This window comes from Coregonus clupeaformis, chromosome 13 (assembly GCF_020615455.1).
Source record: "Coregonus clupeaformis isolate EN_2021a chromosome 13, ASM2061545v1, whole genome shotgun sequence".
NCBI classification, from domain to species: Eukaryota; Metazoa; Chordata; class Actinopteri; order Salmoniformes; family Salmonidae; genus Coregonus; species Coregonus clupeaformis.
The window spans coordinates 11,027,709-11,044,408 of NC_059204.1; the positions used below are offsets into that span (position 1 = coordinate 11,027,709).

A 16,700-nucleotide genomic window follows, 5' to 3' on the forward strand; every position below is an offset into this window, starting at 1 on the left:
TATTTCTCTACTAATATAATAGCATCTTCAGTGATACCCACCCACATCTGCCGAACAAATTAAGAACCATCAAAACACAAAGCATCAGTGCTTCAGGCATGTGGGGCTCATCTAGGGCTGGGCGGTATACCATATTTCATATTTTATTTTTATTTCACCTTTATTTAACCAGGTAAGCCAGTTGAGAACAAGTTCTCATTTACAACTGCGACCTGGCCAAGATAAAGCAAAGCAGTGCGATAAAAACAACAACACAGAGTTACATATGGGGTAAAACAAAACATAAAGTCAAAAATACAACAGAAAATATATATACAGGGTGTGCGAATGTAGTAAGTTATGGAGGTAAGGCAATAAATAGGTCATAGTACAAAATAATTACAATTAAAACTGGAACGATAGATGTGCAAGAGATGATGTGCAAATAGAGATACTGGGGTGCAAATTAGCAAAATAAATAACAATATGGGGATGAGGTAGTTGGGTGGGCTAATTTCAGATGGGCTGTGTACAGGTGCAGTGATCGGTAAGGTGCTCTGACAACTGATGCTTAAAGTTAGTGAGGGCGATAAGAGTCTCCAGCTTCAGAGATTTTTGCAATTCGTTCCAGTCATTGGCAGCAGAGAACTGGAAGGAATGGCGGCCAAAGGAGGTGTTGGCTTTGGGGATGACCAGTGTGATATACCTGCTGGAGCGCATACTACGGGTGGGTGTTGCTATGGTGACCAATGAGCTAAGATAAGGCGGGGATTTGCCTAGCAGTGATTTATAGATGGCCTGGAGCCAGTGGGTTTGGCGACGAATATGTAGTGAGGACCAGCCAACAAGAGCGTACAGGTCACAATGGTGGATAGTATATGGGGCTTTGGTGACAAAACGGATGGCACTGTGATAGACTACATCCAATTTGCTGAGTAGAGTGTTGGAGGCTATTTTGTAAATGACATCGCCGAAGTCAAGGATCGGTAGGATAGTCAGTTTTACGAGGGCATGTTTGGCAGCATGAGTGAAGGAGGCTTTGTTGCGAAATAGGAAGCCGATTCTAGATTTAACTTTGGATTGGAGATGCTTAATGTGAGTCTGGAAGGAGAGTTTACGGTCTAACCAGACACCTAGGTATTTGTAGTTGTCAACATACTCTAGGTCAGACACGTCGAGAGTAGTGATTCTAGTCGGGTGGGCGGGTGCCAGCAGCGTTCGATTGAAGAGCATGCATTTAGTTTTACTAGTGTTTAAGAGCAGTTGGAGGCTACTGAAGGATTGTTGTATGGCATTGAAGCTCGTTTGGAGGTTTGTTAACACAGTGTCCAATGAAGGGCCAGATGTATACAAAATGGTGTCGTCTGCGTAGAGGTGGATCTGAGAGTCACCAGCAGCAAGAGCGACATCATTGATATACACGGAGAAAAGAGTCGGCCCAAGAATTGAACCCTGTGGCACCCCCATAGAGACTGCTCTATCTCTATAGTAGATTGCAACTCCACCCCCTTTGGCAGTTCTATCTAGACGGAAAATGTTGTAGTTGGGGATGGACATTTTCAGAATTTTTTATGGCCTTCCTAAGCCACGATTCAGACACTGCTAGAACATCAGGGTTGGCGGAGTGTGCTAACGCAGTGAATAACTCAAACTTAGGAAGGAGGCTTCTGATGTTAACGTGCAGAAAACCAAGGCTTTTACGGTTACAGAAGTCAACAAATGATAGCTCCTGGGGAGTAGGAGTGATACTGGGGGCTGCAGGGCCTGGGTTAGCCTCTACATCACCAGAGGAACAGAGGAGGACTAGAATAAGGATACGGCTAAAGGCTTTAAGAACTGGTCTTCTAGTGCGTTGGGTACAGAGAATAAAGGGGGCAGATTTCCGGGCGTTGTAGAAAAGATTCAGGGCATTATGTACAGACAAGGATATGGAAGGATATGAGTACAGTGGAGGTAAACCTAAGCGTTGGGTAACAATGAAAGAGATAGTATCACTGGAGGCACCGATTGAGCCGGTCTCAGCGTGTATGGGGGGTGGAACAAAGGAACTATTTGAGGCAGTTTGAGAGGGACTTGGCAAGGTATATTGACATGGGAGAGAGGCATAAAGCAATCACAGCTGTTATTAGAGAGAGCTAAGACAACAACTGGTAATGGCGATAAAGTTTGGGCTGAGGCTAAACAGAATAAACAGGACAGGGTACCGTGTAAAGGAACAGTCCAGCAGGCATCAGCTGTGCAGCTGAGTAATCATAAGGTCCAGTGAACAGCAATACGTGAATCCGAGAGCAGTTCGAATTGGTGCTACAGCACAGCGAGCAGGAAGCACGGTTGTTGTTTGCGTGTGCTAGCGGGCCGGGGCTAGCAGGTGGATCTTCGTGGTCGTCGCAACGGGAAGCCTGTTGAAACCACAGACGATTACGTCGGCAGACCAGTCGTGATGGATCGGAAGGGCTCTGTGTCGACTCTAGGAGGTCCTGTCCGGTTGACAGAGAGGTAGATAGCCAGGAGATGTGCTTGACTCAAGGCTAGCTCAAGGCTGATTAGCCAACAACAACGTTAATTTGGTTGCAGCTAGCTAGTTGCGATTATCCAGTGTTAAAGGTCCAGTGATTCCGGCAGAAAATCCGATAGGTTCTGGGTCGATAACGCACTGTGCAGACAGTGCAGACTGGCCGATAATAGTCCAGGCTAGAGCTGGCTGGTAGGTAGTGCAGGCCACGGACAATGGTGAAAAAACGCTAACGGTGGCTAATAGCAAGTAACTAGTTAGCTGGTTACTCCCGTCCGGTAGACAGAGAGGTAGATAGCCGGGATATGGGCCTGCTCGAGGCTAGCTCAAGGCTCACTGGTGCTTCGGGGGCAGTGGTGATTAGCCTACAGCAACATCCATTCGGTTGCGGCTAGCTAGATCCATTGTTAAGGTCCAGTGATTCAGTTATTCCGGCAGAAAATCCGATGTTCTGGGTGAAAACCGCTAACAGTGGCTAATAGCAAGTAGCTAGTTAGCTGGCTGGCTAGTTTCAACCGGAGATTCTAGATAAAGGTGAGTAAATAATATAATCCGTTCCACATTGAGTCAGGCGGGTTGCAGGAAAGTATATTTAGTAGAAGGATGAAAAGTGTGATAGGGAAATATATACGTAAAATTAAAATTAAATTTAAAAAACAGGCTATTTACATAGACACACAAGAGAACACGACCGCACTGCTACGCCAATTTACATTTTTGTATTTATTTATCTTAAAAAATATATTTTCTCTTCTACTTTGACATTAGAGTATTTTGTGAATATTGTAATTTTTGTTGAACAATTAAATCAATTTTTAATCCCACTTTTTAACAAAAAATGTTTAGAAATCCAAGGGGTCTGAATACTTTTTGCAGGGAACTGGAAGGAATAATTTAATTTTAATTTGCTGTTGCAGTTGCAATGCTGGCTGCGATGAAATGAAACAAGTAAACAGTGATATGAAGACAGAAGACAGTTGGAGAGGATGAAAGTACACTGGCCCTCATCTATGGATTTCACATGACTGGGAATACAGATATGCATATGTCGGTCACAGATATCTTTAAAAAAAGGTAGGGGCATGGATCAGAAAACCAGTCAGTATCTGGTGCGACCATTTGCCTCAAGCAGTGTGACACCTCTCCTTCGCATAGAGTTGATCAGGCTGTTGATTGTGGCCTGAAGAATGTTGTCCCACTCCTCTTCAATAGCTGTGCGAAGTTGCTGGATATTGGGCGGGAACTGGAATATGCTGTCATACACGTCAATCCAGAGCATCCCAAACACGCTCAATGGGTGACATGTCTGGTGAGTATGCAAGCCATGGAAGAACTGGGACATTTTCAGCTTCCGGGAATTGTGTACAGATCTTTGAGACATAGGGCCGTGCATTATCATGCTGAAACATGAGGTGATGGTGGCGGATGAATGGCACGACAATGGGCCTCAGGATCTTGTCACGGTATCTCTGTGCATTAAAATTGCTGTCGATAAAATGTAATTGTGTTCGTTGTCCGTAGCCTATGCCTGCCCATAACATAACCCCACCGCCACCATGGGGCACTCTGTTCACAATGTTGACATCAGCAAACCACTCACCCCCACACGACGCCATACACGCGGTCTGCCCATCTGCCCGGTACAGTTGAAACCGGGATTCATACATGAAGAGCACACTTCTCCAGTGTGCCAGTGGCCATAGGTGAGCATTTGCCCACTGAAGTCGGTTACGACGGCAAACTGCAGTCAGGTCAAGACCCTGTTGAGGATGACGAGCACGCAGATGAGCTTCCCTGAGACTGTTTCTGACAATTTGTGCAGAACTTCTTCAGTTGTGCAAACCCACAGTTTCATCAGCTGTCCGGGTGGCTGGTCTCAGACGATCCCGCAGGTGAAGAAGCTGGATGTTGAGATCCTGCGCTGGCGTGGTTACACGTGGTCTGCGGTGTTGAGGCCGGTTGGACGTACTGCCAAATTCTCTAAAAACTATGTTGGAGGCGACTTATAGTAGAGAAATTAACATTAAATTCACTGGCAACAGCTCTGGTGGACATTCCTGCAGTCAGTGTGCCAATTGCACGCTCCCTCAAAACATGAGCCATCTGTGGCATTGTGTTGTGTGACAAAACTGCACATTTTAGAGTGGCCTTTTATTGTCCCCAGCACAAGGTGCACCTGTGTAATGATCATGCTGTTTAAATCAGCTTCTTGATATGCCACACCTGTCAAGTGGATGGATTATCTTAGAAAATGAGAAATGCTCACTAAACAGGGATGTACACAAATTTGTGCACCAAATCTGAGAGAAATAAGCTTTATGTGAGTACGGAAAATTTCTGGGATCTTTTATTTTCAGCTCATGAAACATGGGACCAACACTTTACATGTTGCGTTAAAAATGTTGTTCAGTGTAGTATTTGACAGGAAATAGTAAGACAACGCGTAACTCTCACAATACACATAATATAGTGGAAGTCAGAGTTAGAAACATTACCAAGCTGAAGAGTTGTGCTCCTTTCCCAAAAAGGAAGTAGATAAAACATTTCCAATTGACAGGAAGACATTGGTGATGAATGTAGTGTATTTTCTCTGGTGCACCAGGGTGTGTTCTACACAGGGTGGGGTTAGGGTCTGTGTCAGGGTTGAATATTTTCCTGGTATTTTACAAATAAATAAATAAATAAATAAATTCAGCCCTATATTAAAAAGACATTTAATGAGAAATAAGACAGAAGAACAGAAAACTTGAGCATGCATAACTATTCACCCCCCCAAAGTCAATACTTTGTAGAGCCACCTTTTGCAGCAATTACAGCTGCAAGTCTCTTGGGGTATGTCTCTATGAGCTTGGCATATCTAGCCACTGAGATTTTTGCCCATTCTTCAAGGCAAAACTGCTCCAGCTCCTTCAAGTTGGATGGGTTCCGCTGGTGTACAGCAATCTTTATGTCATACCACAGATTCTCAATTGGATTGAGGTCTGGGCTTTGACTAGGCCATTCCAATATATTTAAATGTTTCCCCTTAAACCACTCAAGTGTTGCTTTAGCAGTATGCTTAGGGTCATTGTCCTGCTGGAAGGTGAACCGCCGTCCCAGTCTCAAATTTCTGGAAGACCGAAACTGGTTTCCCTCAAGAATTTCACTGTATTTAGCGCCATCCATCAATCCTTCAATTCTGACCAGTTTCCCAGTCCCTGCTGATGAAAAACATCCCCACAGCATGATGCTGCCACCACCATGCTTCATTGTGGGGATGGTGTTCTCGGGGGGATGAGAGGTGTTGGGTTTGCGCCAGACAAAAACGCAAAAAAATTTTTGCAGCTCCTTCAGGGTTATCTTTGGTCTCTTTGTTGCCTCTCTGATTAATACCCTCCTTGCCTGGTCCGTGAGTTTTGGTGGGCGGCCCTCTCTTGGCAGGTTTGTTGTGGTTTTTAATAATGGATTTAAAAATGGTGCTCCGTGGGATGTTCAAAGTTTCAGAGATTTTTTTATAACCAACCAACCAACCCTGACCTGTACTTCTCCACAACTTTGTCCCTGACCTGTTTGGAGAGCTCCTTGGTCTTCATGGTGCCGCTTGCTTGTTGGTGCCCCTTGCTTAGTGGTGTTGCAGACTCTGGGGCCTTTCAGAACTGGTGTATACAGTGAGGGAAAAAATTATTTGATCCCCTGCTGATTTTGCACGTTTGCCCACTGACAAAGAAATGATCAGTCTATAATTTTAATGGTAGGTTTATTTGAACAGTGAGAGACAGAATAACAACAAAAAAATCCAGAAAAACACATGTCAAAAATGTTATAAATTGATTTGCATTTTAATGAGGGAAATAAGTATTTGACCCCTCTGCAAAACATGACTTAAAAAACCCTTGTTGGCCATCACAGAGGTCAGACGTTTCTTGTAGTTGGCCACCAGGTTTGCACACATCTCAGGAGGGATTTTGTCCCACTCCTCTTTGCAGATCTTCTCCAAGTCATTAAGGTTTCGAGGCTGACGTTTGGCAACTCGAACCTTCAGCTCCCTCCACAGATTTTCTATGGGATTAAGGTCTGGAGACTGGCTAGGCCACTCCAGGACCTTAATGTGCTTCTTCTTGAGCCACTCCTTTGTTGCCTTGGCCGTGTGTTTTGGGTCATTGTCATGCTGGAATAGCCATCCACGACCCATTTTCAATGCCCTGGCTGAGGGAAGGAGGTTCTCACCCAAGATTTGACGGTACATGGCCCCGTCCATCGTCCCTTTGATGCGGTGAAGTTGTCCTGTCCCCTTAGCAGAAAAACAGCCCCAAAGCATAATGTTTCCACCTCCATGTTTGACGGTGGGGATGGTGTTCTTGGGGTCATAGGCAGCATTCCTCCTCCTCCAAACACGGCGAGTAAATATTCTTGTGAATGACACACACAGTCCATATTCCCAGAAAGGGAATGTATCTGTGTGTGTGTGTGTGTGTTTGTGTGTGTGTGTGTGTGCGTGTGTGTGTGTGTGCGTGTGCTCAAGGGGGGAGTGTGACCTGAAGTAGCGAGGACACTAAGAGCGAGTCCCAATGGTCTGTGTGGACAGAAGGTTCAAGTCCTCTTAACATGAAGAAAATAACTGAAATACTCTGTGTCACCGTTTGTAACAATTAAAACCAACTCATTAACTGACAACCAACGTTTTTGACCATATTAATGTCATCAACCCACCAAACGAGGGTTAAAACTTTTCTGTTGTCTGACCTCAGAACAGGACGCCATAAAACAAATGTTTTTTTTCCCCCTATCAGTTTCAGAATAAAAAAAGGGGATTTGGCTTCCATAATGATACCACAGGTTTGACTAGGTGTGAGACAATCCTAATTAAGTATGTGTGCTATGCTAGGATAACAGTAACCACAAGGCACAACCCACCTCTGACAGTACCAACGGTGACAATGCATCATCTAAAAAAAAAAAAAAGGGGGTCTCCCCTCCATTGCCCATGGTCGTGATCATCTGGGAATACCGTAGAAAAATGTTTTCCAATAAAATAAAATAAAAGAGCATTTCTTATGGTATAAGTCCAGAGAGTCCATTTTAGTTTCCATTTGGTGCCTAATGAACACTCCATCCAGGAGGGTTCCAGGGTGTCCTGTACTGACGTCGGAATGTTACAGTGGGGGAAAAAAGTATTTAGTCAGCCACTGTATATCTGTGTCTAAGAAACTGGCTAGTACCTCCTACAGCCGAGCAGATCGCTTGAAGGAACAAGAGGGGGCTTCCCTAGTTCATAACCTTTTTTTTTTTAGTTACCACTAAATACATTATTATAAATATTCAGAAATATGCCCTCATGCGCAGCTGATTATTTATTTGCTCTTATTTTACCAGGTAATCAACTGGCCACTTTAAGAAATAGAACACTAGTCACTTTAATAATGTTTACATATCTTGCACTACTCATCTCATATGTATATACTGCACTCTATTCTATAATATTCTACTGTATCTTAGTATATGTCATTGCTTGTCCATATACAGTGAGGGAAAAAAGTATTTGATCCCCTGCTGATTTTGTAAGTTTGCCCACTGACAAAGACATGATCAGTCTATAATTTTAATGGTAGGATATTTGAACAGTCAGAGACAGAATAACAACAAAAAAATCCAGAAAAACGCATGTAAAATTTTTTATAAATTGATTTGCATTTTAATGAGGGAAATAAGTATTTGACCCCTCTGCAAAACATGACTTAGTACTTGGTGGCAAAACCCTTGTTGGCAATCAGAGGTCAGACGTTTCTTGTAGTTGGCCACCAGGTTTGCACACATCTCAGGAGGGATTTTGTCCCACTCCTCTTTGCAGATCTTCTCCAAGTCATTAAGGTTTCGAGGCTGACGTTTGGCAACTCGAACCTTCAGCTCCCTCCACAGATTTTCTATGGGATTAAGTTCTGGAGACTGGCTAGGCCACTCCAGGACCTTAATGTGCTTTTTCTTGAGCCACTCCTTTGTTGTCTTGGCTGTGTGTTTTGGGTCATTGTCATGCTGGAATACCCATCCACGACCCATTTTCAATGCCCTGGCTGAGGGAAGGAGGTTCTCACCCAAGATTTGACGGTACATGGCCCCATCCATCGTCCCTTTGATGCGGTGAAGTTGTCCTGCCCCCTTAGCAGAAAAACACCCCCAAAGCATAATGTTTCCACCTCCATGTTTGACGGTGGGGATGGTGTTCTTGGGGTCATAGGCAGCATTCCTCCTCCTCCAAACACGGCGAGTTGAGTTGATGCCAAAGAGCTCGATTTTGGTCTTATCTGACCACAACACTTTCCCCCAGTTCTCCTCTGAATCATTCAGATGTTCATTGGCAAACTTCAGACGCGCCTGTATATGTGCTTTCTTTAGCTTTTTCTTGCGGGTGATGCAGGTCCTTCATGGCGTAGTGTGTTACCAATTGTTTTCTTGGTGACTATGGTCCCAACTGCCTTGAGATCATTGACAAGATCCTCCCGTGTAGTTCTGGGCTGAATCCTCACCGTTCTCATGATCATTGCAACTCCACGAGGTGAGATCTTGCATGGAGCCCCAGGCCGAGGGAGATTGACAGTTCTTTTGTGTTTCTTCCATTTGCGAATAATCGCACCAACTGTTGTCACCTTCTCAACAAGCTGCTTGGCGATGGTCTTGTAGCCCATTCCAGCCTTGTGTAGGTCTACAATCTTGTCCCTGACATCCTTGGAGAGCTCTTTGGTCTTGGCCATGGTGGAGAGTTTGGAATCTGATTGATTGCTTCTGTGGACAGGTGTCTTTTATACAGGTAACAAACTGAGATTAGGAGCACTCCCTTTAAGAGTGTGCTCCTAATCTCAGCTCGTTACCTGTATAAAAGACACCTGGGAGCCAGAAATCTTTCTGATTGAGAGGGGGTCAAATACTTATTTCCCTCATTAAAATGCAAATCAATTTATAACCTTTTTGACATGCGTTTTTCTGGATTTTTTTGTTGTTATTCTGTCTCTCACTGTTCAAATAAACCTATAATTAAAATTATAGACTGATCATTTCTTTGTCAGTGGGAAAACGTACAAAATCAGCAGGGGATCAAATACTTTTTTCCCTCACTGTATGTATATTTTCTTAAATTCCATTCCTTACTAGTTGTGTGTGTGTAACTGGGTATATGTTGTGAAATTGTTAGATATTACTGCACTGTCGGAGCTAGAAGCACAAGCATTTCGCTACACCCGCTACAACATCTGCTAAACACGTGTATGTGACAAATAACATTTGATTTGATTTTATTTAAGCTGACTGAGAACATATTCTCTTTGATAATTAGGCCTATGCCCTTACGAGGAAGCCCCAAGGTAACTACCATATAGCAATAACCTATACCAGTAAGAGGTTAGATTACAGGACATGTTTGTTTGTGGTCATGTTGTCTATAGGTGTAATAATAATAATAATAAGACTACAGCACAGCTCCTGTATTCTCCCTATGAAACAACCCACCTCAGTATCAGAGAGCGAGGCGTAATCATGGAGGGTTTGTAAGAGAAAAGCATTTCGCCCACACATACTTTGAACAGTGGCGCCCTCCCTGCAACAATGACAAAACTCATAGTCGTGAGTCGTTGTAATCAATTTGGTAATCCGAGTACCGTGAGTCGTTGCTGTCGACTACAAAGGCAGGCTGTGGTGGGTTTGTCAGCGGAGGGAATGAGCCGTTTAATGTGCCACACACACACACACACACACACACACACACACACAGACACAGCTATTCCCTTAAGCAAATATATCTGCACACACACACACAGGAAGTCAGTTCACAGCTAGCAACGAAAGAGACGCTATCTGTAAGACGTTTCTTTTTTCTTCTTCCATGAAGTCATCACAGCCACACACAGATCTCTGGGTAGGTCTTGCTCTGTGCAACAAAGGGCTGCTGGTTCTCTCTAATGATACAGCGCAGTGGCTCTCCTCTATGGCTAAACGGCACCAGCCACCATGCAAAAGAATGACAGGCCATAGACTCAGGACCATTGTAAAGGTGCCAAGTTAAAAAAAACATCAATTAAACAGCACCACATCTACATTTACATTTTAGTCATTTAGCAGACGCTCTTATCCAGAGCGACTTACAGTTAGTGAGTGCATACATTTTCATACTGGCCCCCCGTGGGAAACGAACCCACAACCCCGGCGTTGCAAGCGCCATGCTCTACCAACTAAGCTAAAGGGGACTGTCAGAGTATATATCTACATCTGAGATGAAGGCTTTACCGGAAGGCTTTGATCCAATAAACCCACGGTAGAAAAGACGTTGACCATTATACTGCAGAATCAACAGGTTGTAGCCTATAAAAACCCCTTGTGCACATTGAGGGATGGTCCTGGATGTTTGTTTGGTGCAGATTTCACACAAGTCAGCACTGTTGTTCCGCACTGTTGTTCCGCTTTCTCCCAGAAGTAGAATAAGAGAGTTTCCTCATGAATGTTTTCATTATGGAACTACGTCCAAGACCAAATATGTGGGTGTGCTGTGTTAAGCATGTTGCCTTGGCCCCCTCTGTTCCTCGAATGGGCGTGCCATAGTGGAATACAGAATGAATGGTGGTGCCAAAGTGGAATAAAGAATGAATGGTGGTGCCATAGTGGAATACAGAATGAATGGTGGTGCCATAGTGGAATACAGAATGAATGGTGGTGCCATAGTGGAATACAGAATGAATGGTGGTGCCATAGTGGAATACAGAATGAATGGTGGTGCCATAGTGGAATACAGAATGAATGGTGGTGCCATAGTGGAATACAGAATGAATGGTGGTGCCATAGTGGAATACAGAATGAATGGTGGTGCCATAGTGGAATACAGAATGAATGGTGGTGCCATAGTGGAATACAGAATGAATGGTGGTGCCATAGTGGAATACAGAATGAATGGTGGTGCCATAGTGGAATAAAGAATGAATGGTGGTGCCATAGTGGAATACAGAATGAATGGTGGTGCCATAGTGGAATACAGAATGAATGGTGGTGCCATAGTGGAATAAAGAATGAATGGTGGTGCCATAGTGGAATACAGAATGAATGGTGGTGCCATAGTGGAATACAGAATGAATGGTGGTGCCATAGTGGAATACAGAATGAATGGTGGTGCCATAGTGGAATACAGAATGAATGGTGGTGCCATAGTGGAATACAGAATGAATGGTGGTGCCATAGTGGAATACAGAATGAATGGTGGTGCCATAGTGGAATACAGAATGAATGGTGGTGCCATAGTGGAATACAGAATGAATGGTGGTGCCATAGTGGAATACAGAATTAAATGGTGGTGCCATAGTGGAATACAGAATTATCACTAAATGCCAGTCTCTTCCACTTGATACAGTAGCCTACCACGGCATGAGCGTGTAACTTCAAACCTAGAGTATTAACAATGCGTAATCCAACTCTAATGAGGTTGAAATGGAAACGGGTCAATCAAGTGATCTCTATCAGTTGTGCATCTTAGACAATATCCCATAGAAACACTTTCTCCTTATCAACGGCATGACTGCCTCTGGCGAAATATCCGTTCACACGTTTAACAGATGCCATGAATGGTAGACTGTCTATAGCAGGAATGACATGTAATAATAGGTTATTTATTTATCTTTAATGAAAGGTGGAATAGTTGTTCCCCAATTAGCTCAAGCTTAACGTTACTCCTTAGTCCAAGGACCGTACATGTTCTATTTAATGGGCGAATTGGCTCTGGAAGCCAAAACAGCCAAATACTCCATCTAAATGTGAATCGATTCTCAAATGCGGTACGGTTCTAGACACATAAATCCCTGTACTTTAATATCACATGAAAATAATTTAAAAAATGCAAAATACACACTTGCTGTACACGGTTTTAACACAGTTGCAGCCGACAGTATTTTTCAGTGACAACACGTTTGTGGCGTCCATCTTTCGTTTACACACCGATAGCTAATTAGCACAGGTAGTCCACTGTCTTCTGTCTCTCTTCCGTAGATAAACGCTATAAGATGGGAACATGGCAATGTGGGACCCTGATCCTGTACAAATGGTGTGTATCACTTTAACATTTATTTTTTTTGATAATTATTTATCGCTGATATGAAAGATAAGGTCCTTATGCTTCCAAAACCGTATTGCAAGCAATACATGCTAATGTTCAGACCGAGCATCGAACAAATACCCCATACAGAAGATGCCTTAGTCCAATTACTATTATGTGTAATGTAATGGAACAGAGTCATGATTAAGGGCTAGAAGGTACCATAATGTGTAACGCTATTCCAAGTGTTGACTATAGCCCCAAATTAAAATTGTTACAGTATTGCACTATGCAATAGTTATTCTTAATTCATATTGTCGTTGATGAACTTGCCATAAGGCTATTCTACCCCCCAAAACAACTGCATAAATGCATTGCAAAAAACCGATGTGATAGACGTCCAGCCTCAATACAGGTGTTACAATAATAGCATATTCTGTTATTAATCAGGTTTAAGGTTTTAATAGTTATCCATGATGAGGAGCGTTCGGGTTCAGTGCGTCGTTTCCCCACGTACACACAACTTTGTTTAAAGCGAGAAACTCAATGTAGCTCGGTGAAGTGTGAGAAATTACTTCAAAACAACGGTCAGTAGCGTCAAGCATAAGATCAGTCGAAAGATGTAGGATGGAAGGAACATTTGCAGGCTGTACGCGACAGATATTCGTGTTTTTCAATAAGGCGCGGGAAATAATTTAACCAATTTCCCTAAACTGCTCAATGATATCCGTGACCGTGGTAAAATTGCATTTAACACTCAACCAGGTAAACTGAATAACAGTAAAAATAGAACATCAGCAACGATGTTACTCACCGTTCGGTCCATATTTTTCAAAATTCGATTTCACTTGTTCAAGTGTGAGTCCAGTGTTTTCGTTCACACTGAAGTTCTCTAAAACTTCAGATGCGGATTTAGTGTGCGCGCTATCCATCTCGGAGGGAGAACTGACTAACTAAACAATTAAATTAAAAGTCATGTAGTTAAATATGTAACATCTATTACGACAATAAAGGACTAATAAACAGTTGTTTTCCACCGACGTGCCTTGCGTTCGAACTGCCAAGCGGAGGTGGATCTGCCTGCGTAGACGGTCACCTGCCTCCTCTTCTGCGAGCCGACGATTTGAGCTGTACCGCCGTATTCCGTTTCACGACGCTTCTATTGCCCAATAGATAATATTGCAGTCAGCACTTCATCAAAATCAGAAGGTGTTCTACGTTGGTACTTGGGAAGGGATCGCCTGTCTCGTGAGTGAGCGTGTTCGAGCACTCCCTTGCGTTCCTATTGGTTGTCATTACCTGAGTGGAACGCTCTGCTCAACTCCCATCCTTTTGGTAAACCAAATACGGACGCCCGTGTCTTCTCGGTTTAGGCCTATAGTTCTTATGCACCTCACATGAAAAGTCACAGGAGGTAATACTATGTAATTCTCAAGTTACAGATGTTTCATATGTCATCAGTTCATGCTTGGGGTTATGGATCTCTTCCCCATTGGCACATCATCTTGTGCACAGAGAAAATCTCACTTTTAAAAGCTCATCATCTGTTAACTCATACCCCAAAAATGTTGTTGACTCATCCTATACTTGTATTTGTGGCCAAAGTATAAATTGGAGGAAAAAATAACACTTAAAAAAAAACAACCTCAAACTTGCTTGCTATTTCCTCATAGAGGATGACGTCATGTTTTTGGTTGAGATGTCTCATTGGTTGAGCTGGCCAATCAGCTGTTTACTTGTTATTCATATTTTTATTGACCAGTATATGCCCAGACCATTCTGTTGTTGTGATATGCCCACACCATTCAAACACAGAAAAGCTGTTTTGAAACATACTTAATTACAATTTTTTTGGAAGGAAAACTATTTAACTCATATTGTAATTCATTATATATCATATTTCTGGAAACACTGGACAGCTTCTTTAAAAGACTCCTAAACAAACTTGCAGAAAATGAGATTTTCTTGATTTTGTACTTATCGGAATAGCGGTAGTCTACATCTCTGGAAATAGTTTGCCAATTGAGTGTAATCAAATGTTGACTAATCTAATGCCCCCACGCAACTCCTACACAGCACTTCACTTCACACTGTGAGCTAGTTAGGTAAGTGAGTTACTGTCCTTGAAAGGCGTGCACCTGAGTCATCCTTGAATCCAGGGCCGGCTATAGCCTTTTGGAGTCCCTAAGCAATATTTCTACAAATTTTGCCATTGGGCGGAGAGAAAATGTAGCAAATTTATAACAAATTTCATGCAATTCTACTAATTTTGCCTTGGTGCAGAGAGAAGAAATTTGCAGTTTTACAGCTATTTTCCTGCAATTCTATCCATTTTTGCCATGACTTATCCCATGTTCATACGATATCTGAGTTAGAATGACTAACAAAATCAATGGGGGCCCCCCTTGAGGCCAGGGCCCTGAGCACGTGCCCTGCGTGCCCGGTCGGTATTCAGCCATGATTACTGTTAGCTGACATGGCTAATTGGGTGACTTTCAGTGACTGAATGATGCACAACCAAATTGCAAAATTGCTTGTGGTGTATTCTACCATTCTTACTCTCAATAGTAAGTTGAGATCCCGACTGAATCCCCCCCAGAAATGATATACATTGGGGGGCCCTAAGCGACTGCTTACGTCACTTTTGCCTGGAGCCAGCCCTGCCTGAATTATACCACTCACAACTGTGGTGAAACTGCAGTAGGAGTAGCCTACAAAAAGGAAGGGTATAGGTGTTGGTCCAAGTTTGATCTTTATCTGAGACTGAGACTCATCAATGTGACGTTACTGCATTAAGATATCCTTCTCCATGGCTATGCAGAAGATGAGAAGGCCCAGTACTGTACTGTAGTGTAGTGTGCAGGCAGCAGGCAGGTGGGCTGGAAGGACTGAGAAGAAAGGAGACAAGGTGTTCTAGTTCTGTCCTATCTCACAGCTGGGCTCCTCTATCTTTCACAGCTCAACTTATTTATAACTTAAAGCGCTTACATAACTTTCAGAACTATACTATACAGAGTATTCGGAAAGTATTCAGACCCCTTTACTTTTTTCCACATTTTGTTACGTTACAGCCTTGTTTTAAAATGGATTAAATAGTTGTTTCTCCTCATCAATCTACACACAATGCCCCATAATGACAAAGCAAAAATAGGTTTTTAAAAACTGAAATATCACATTTACATAAGTATTCAGACCCTTTACTCAGTGGCCTTGTTGAAGAACCTTTGATAGCGATTACAGCCTTGAGTCTTCTTGGGTATGACGCTACAAGCTTGGCACACCTGTATTTGGGGAGTTTCTCCCATTCTTCTCTGCAGATCCTCTCAAGCTCTGTCAGGGTGGATGGGGAGCGTCGTTGACTGTTGGAAGGTGAACCTTCGCCCCCAGTCTGAGGTCCTGAGCGCTCTGGAGCAGGTTTCCATCAAGGATCTCTCGGTACTTTGCTCCATTCATCTTTCCCTCGATCCTGACTAGTCTAACAGTCCCTTCTGCTGAAAAATCATCCCCACAGCATGATGCTGCCACCACCATGCTTCACCATAGGGATGGTGCCAGGTTTCCTCCAGACGTGACGCTTGGTATTCAGGCCAAAGAGTTCAATCATGGTTTCATCAGACCAGAGAATTTCGTTTCTCATAGTCTGAGAGTCCTTTAGGTGCTTTTTGGCAAACTCCAAGCAGACTGTCATGTACATTTTACTGAGGAGTGGCTTCTGTCTGACCACTCTACCATAAAGGCCTGATTGGTGGAGTGCTGCAGAGATGGTTGTCCTTCTGGAAGGTTCTCCCATCTCCACAGAGGAACTCTGGAGCTCTATCAGAGTGACCATCGGGACCAAGGCCCTTCTCCCCAGATTGCTCAGTTTGGCCGGGCGGCCAGCTCTAGGAAGAGTCTTGGTGGTTCCAAACTTCTTCCATTTAAGAATGATGGAGGCCACTGTGTTCTTGGGGACCTTCAATGCTGCAGACATTTTTTGGTACCCTTCCCCAGGCCTGTGCCTCGACACAATCCTGTCTCTGAGCTTTATGGACAATTCCTTCGACCTCATGGCTTGGTTTTTGCTCTGACATGCACTGTCAACTGTGGGACCTTTATATAGACAGGTGTGTGCCTTTCCAAATCATGTCCAATCAATTGAATTTACCACAGGTGGACTCCAATCAAGTTGCA

At 43.4% G+C, this 16,700-nt stretch overlaps 1 protein-coding gene across 3 annotated transcripts in view; it reads right to left on the minus strand.

The window, feature by feature from the left end:
• LOC121579147 (sarcoplasmic/endoplasmic reticulum calcium ATPase 1-like) overlaps positions 1-13,808 on the minus strand; it is a 70,977-nt gene extending 57,169 nt beyond the window's left edge. For 2 of the 3 annotated variants that reach the window (XM_041893473.2, XM_041893474.2), the window contains exon 1: positions 13,345-13,808. In XM_041893473.2, coding sequence (XP_041749407.1) covers positions 13,345-13,462 — 118 coding nt within the window. In that variant the 5' untranslated portion in view covers positions 13,463-13,808. The remainder of the gene's footprint in view (positions 1-13,344) is intronic. The other variant, XM_041893472.2, reaches the window with a different exon arrangement.
• Positions 13,809-16,700: the final 2,892 nt, after the last annotated feature.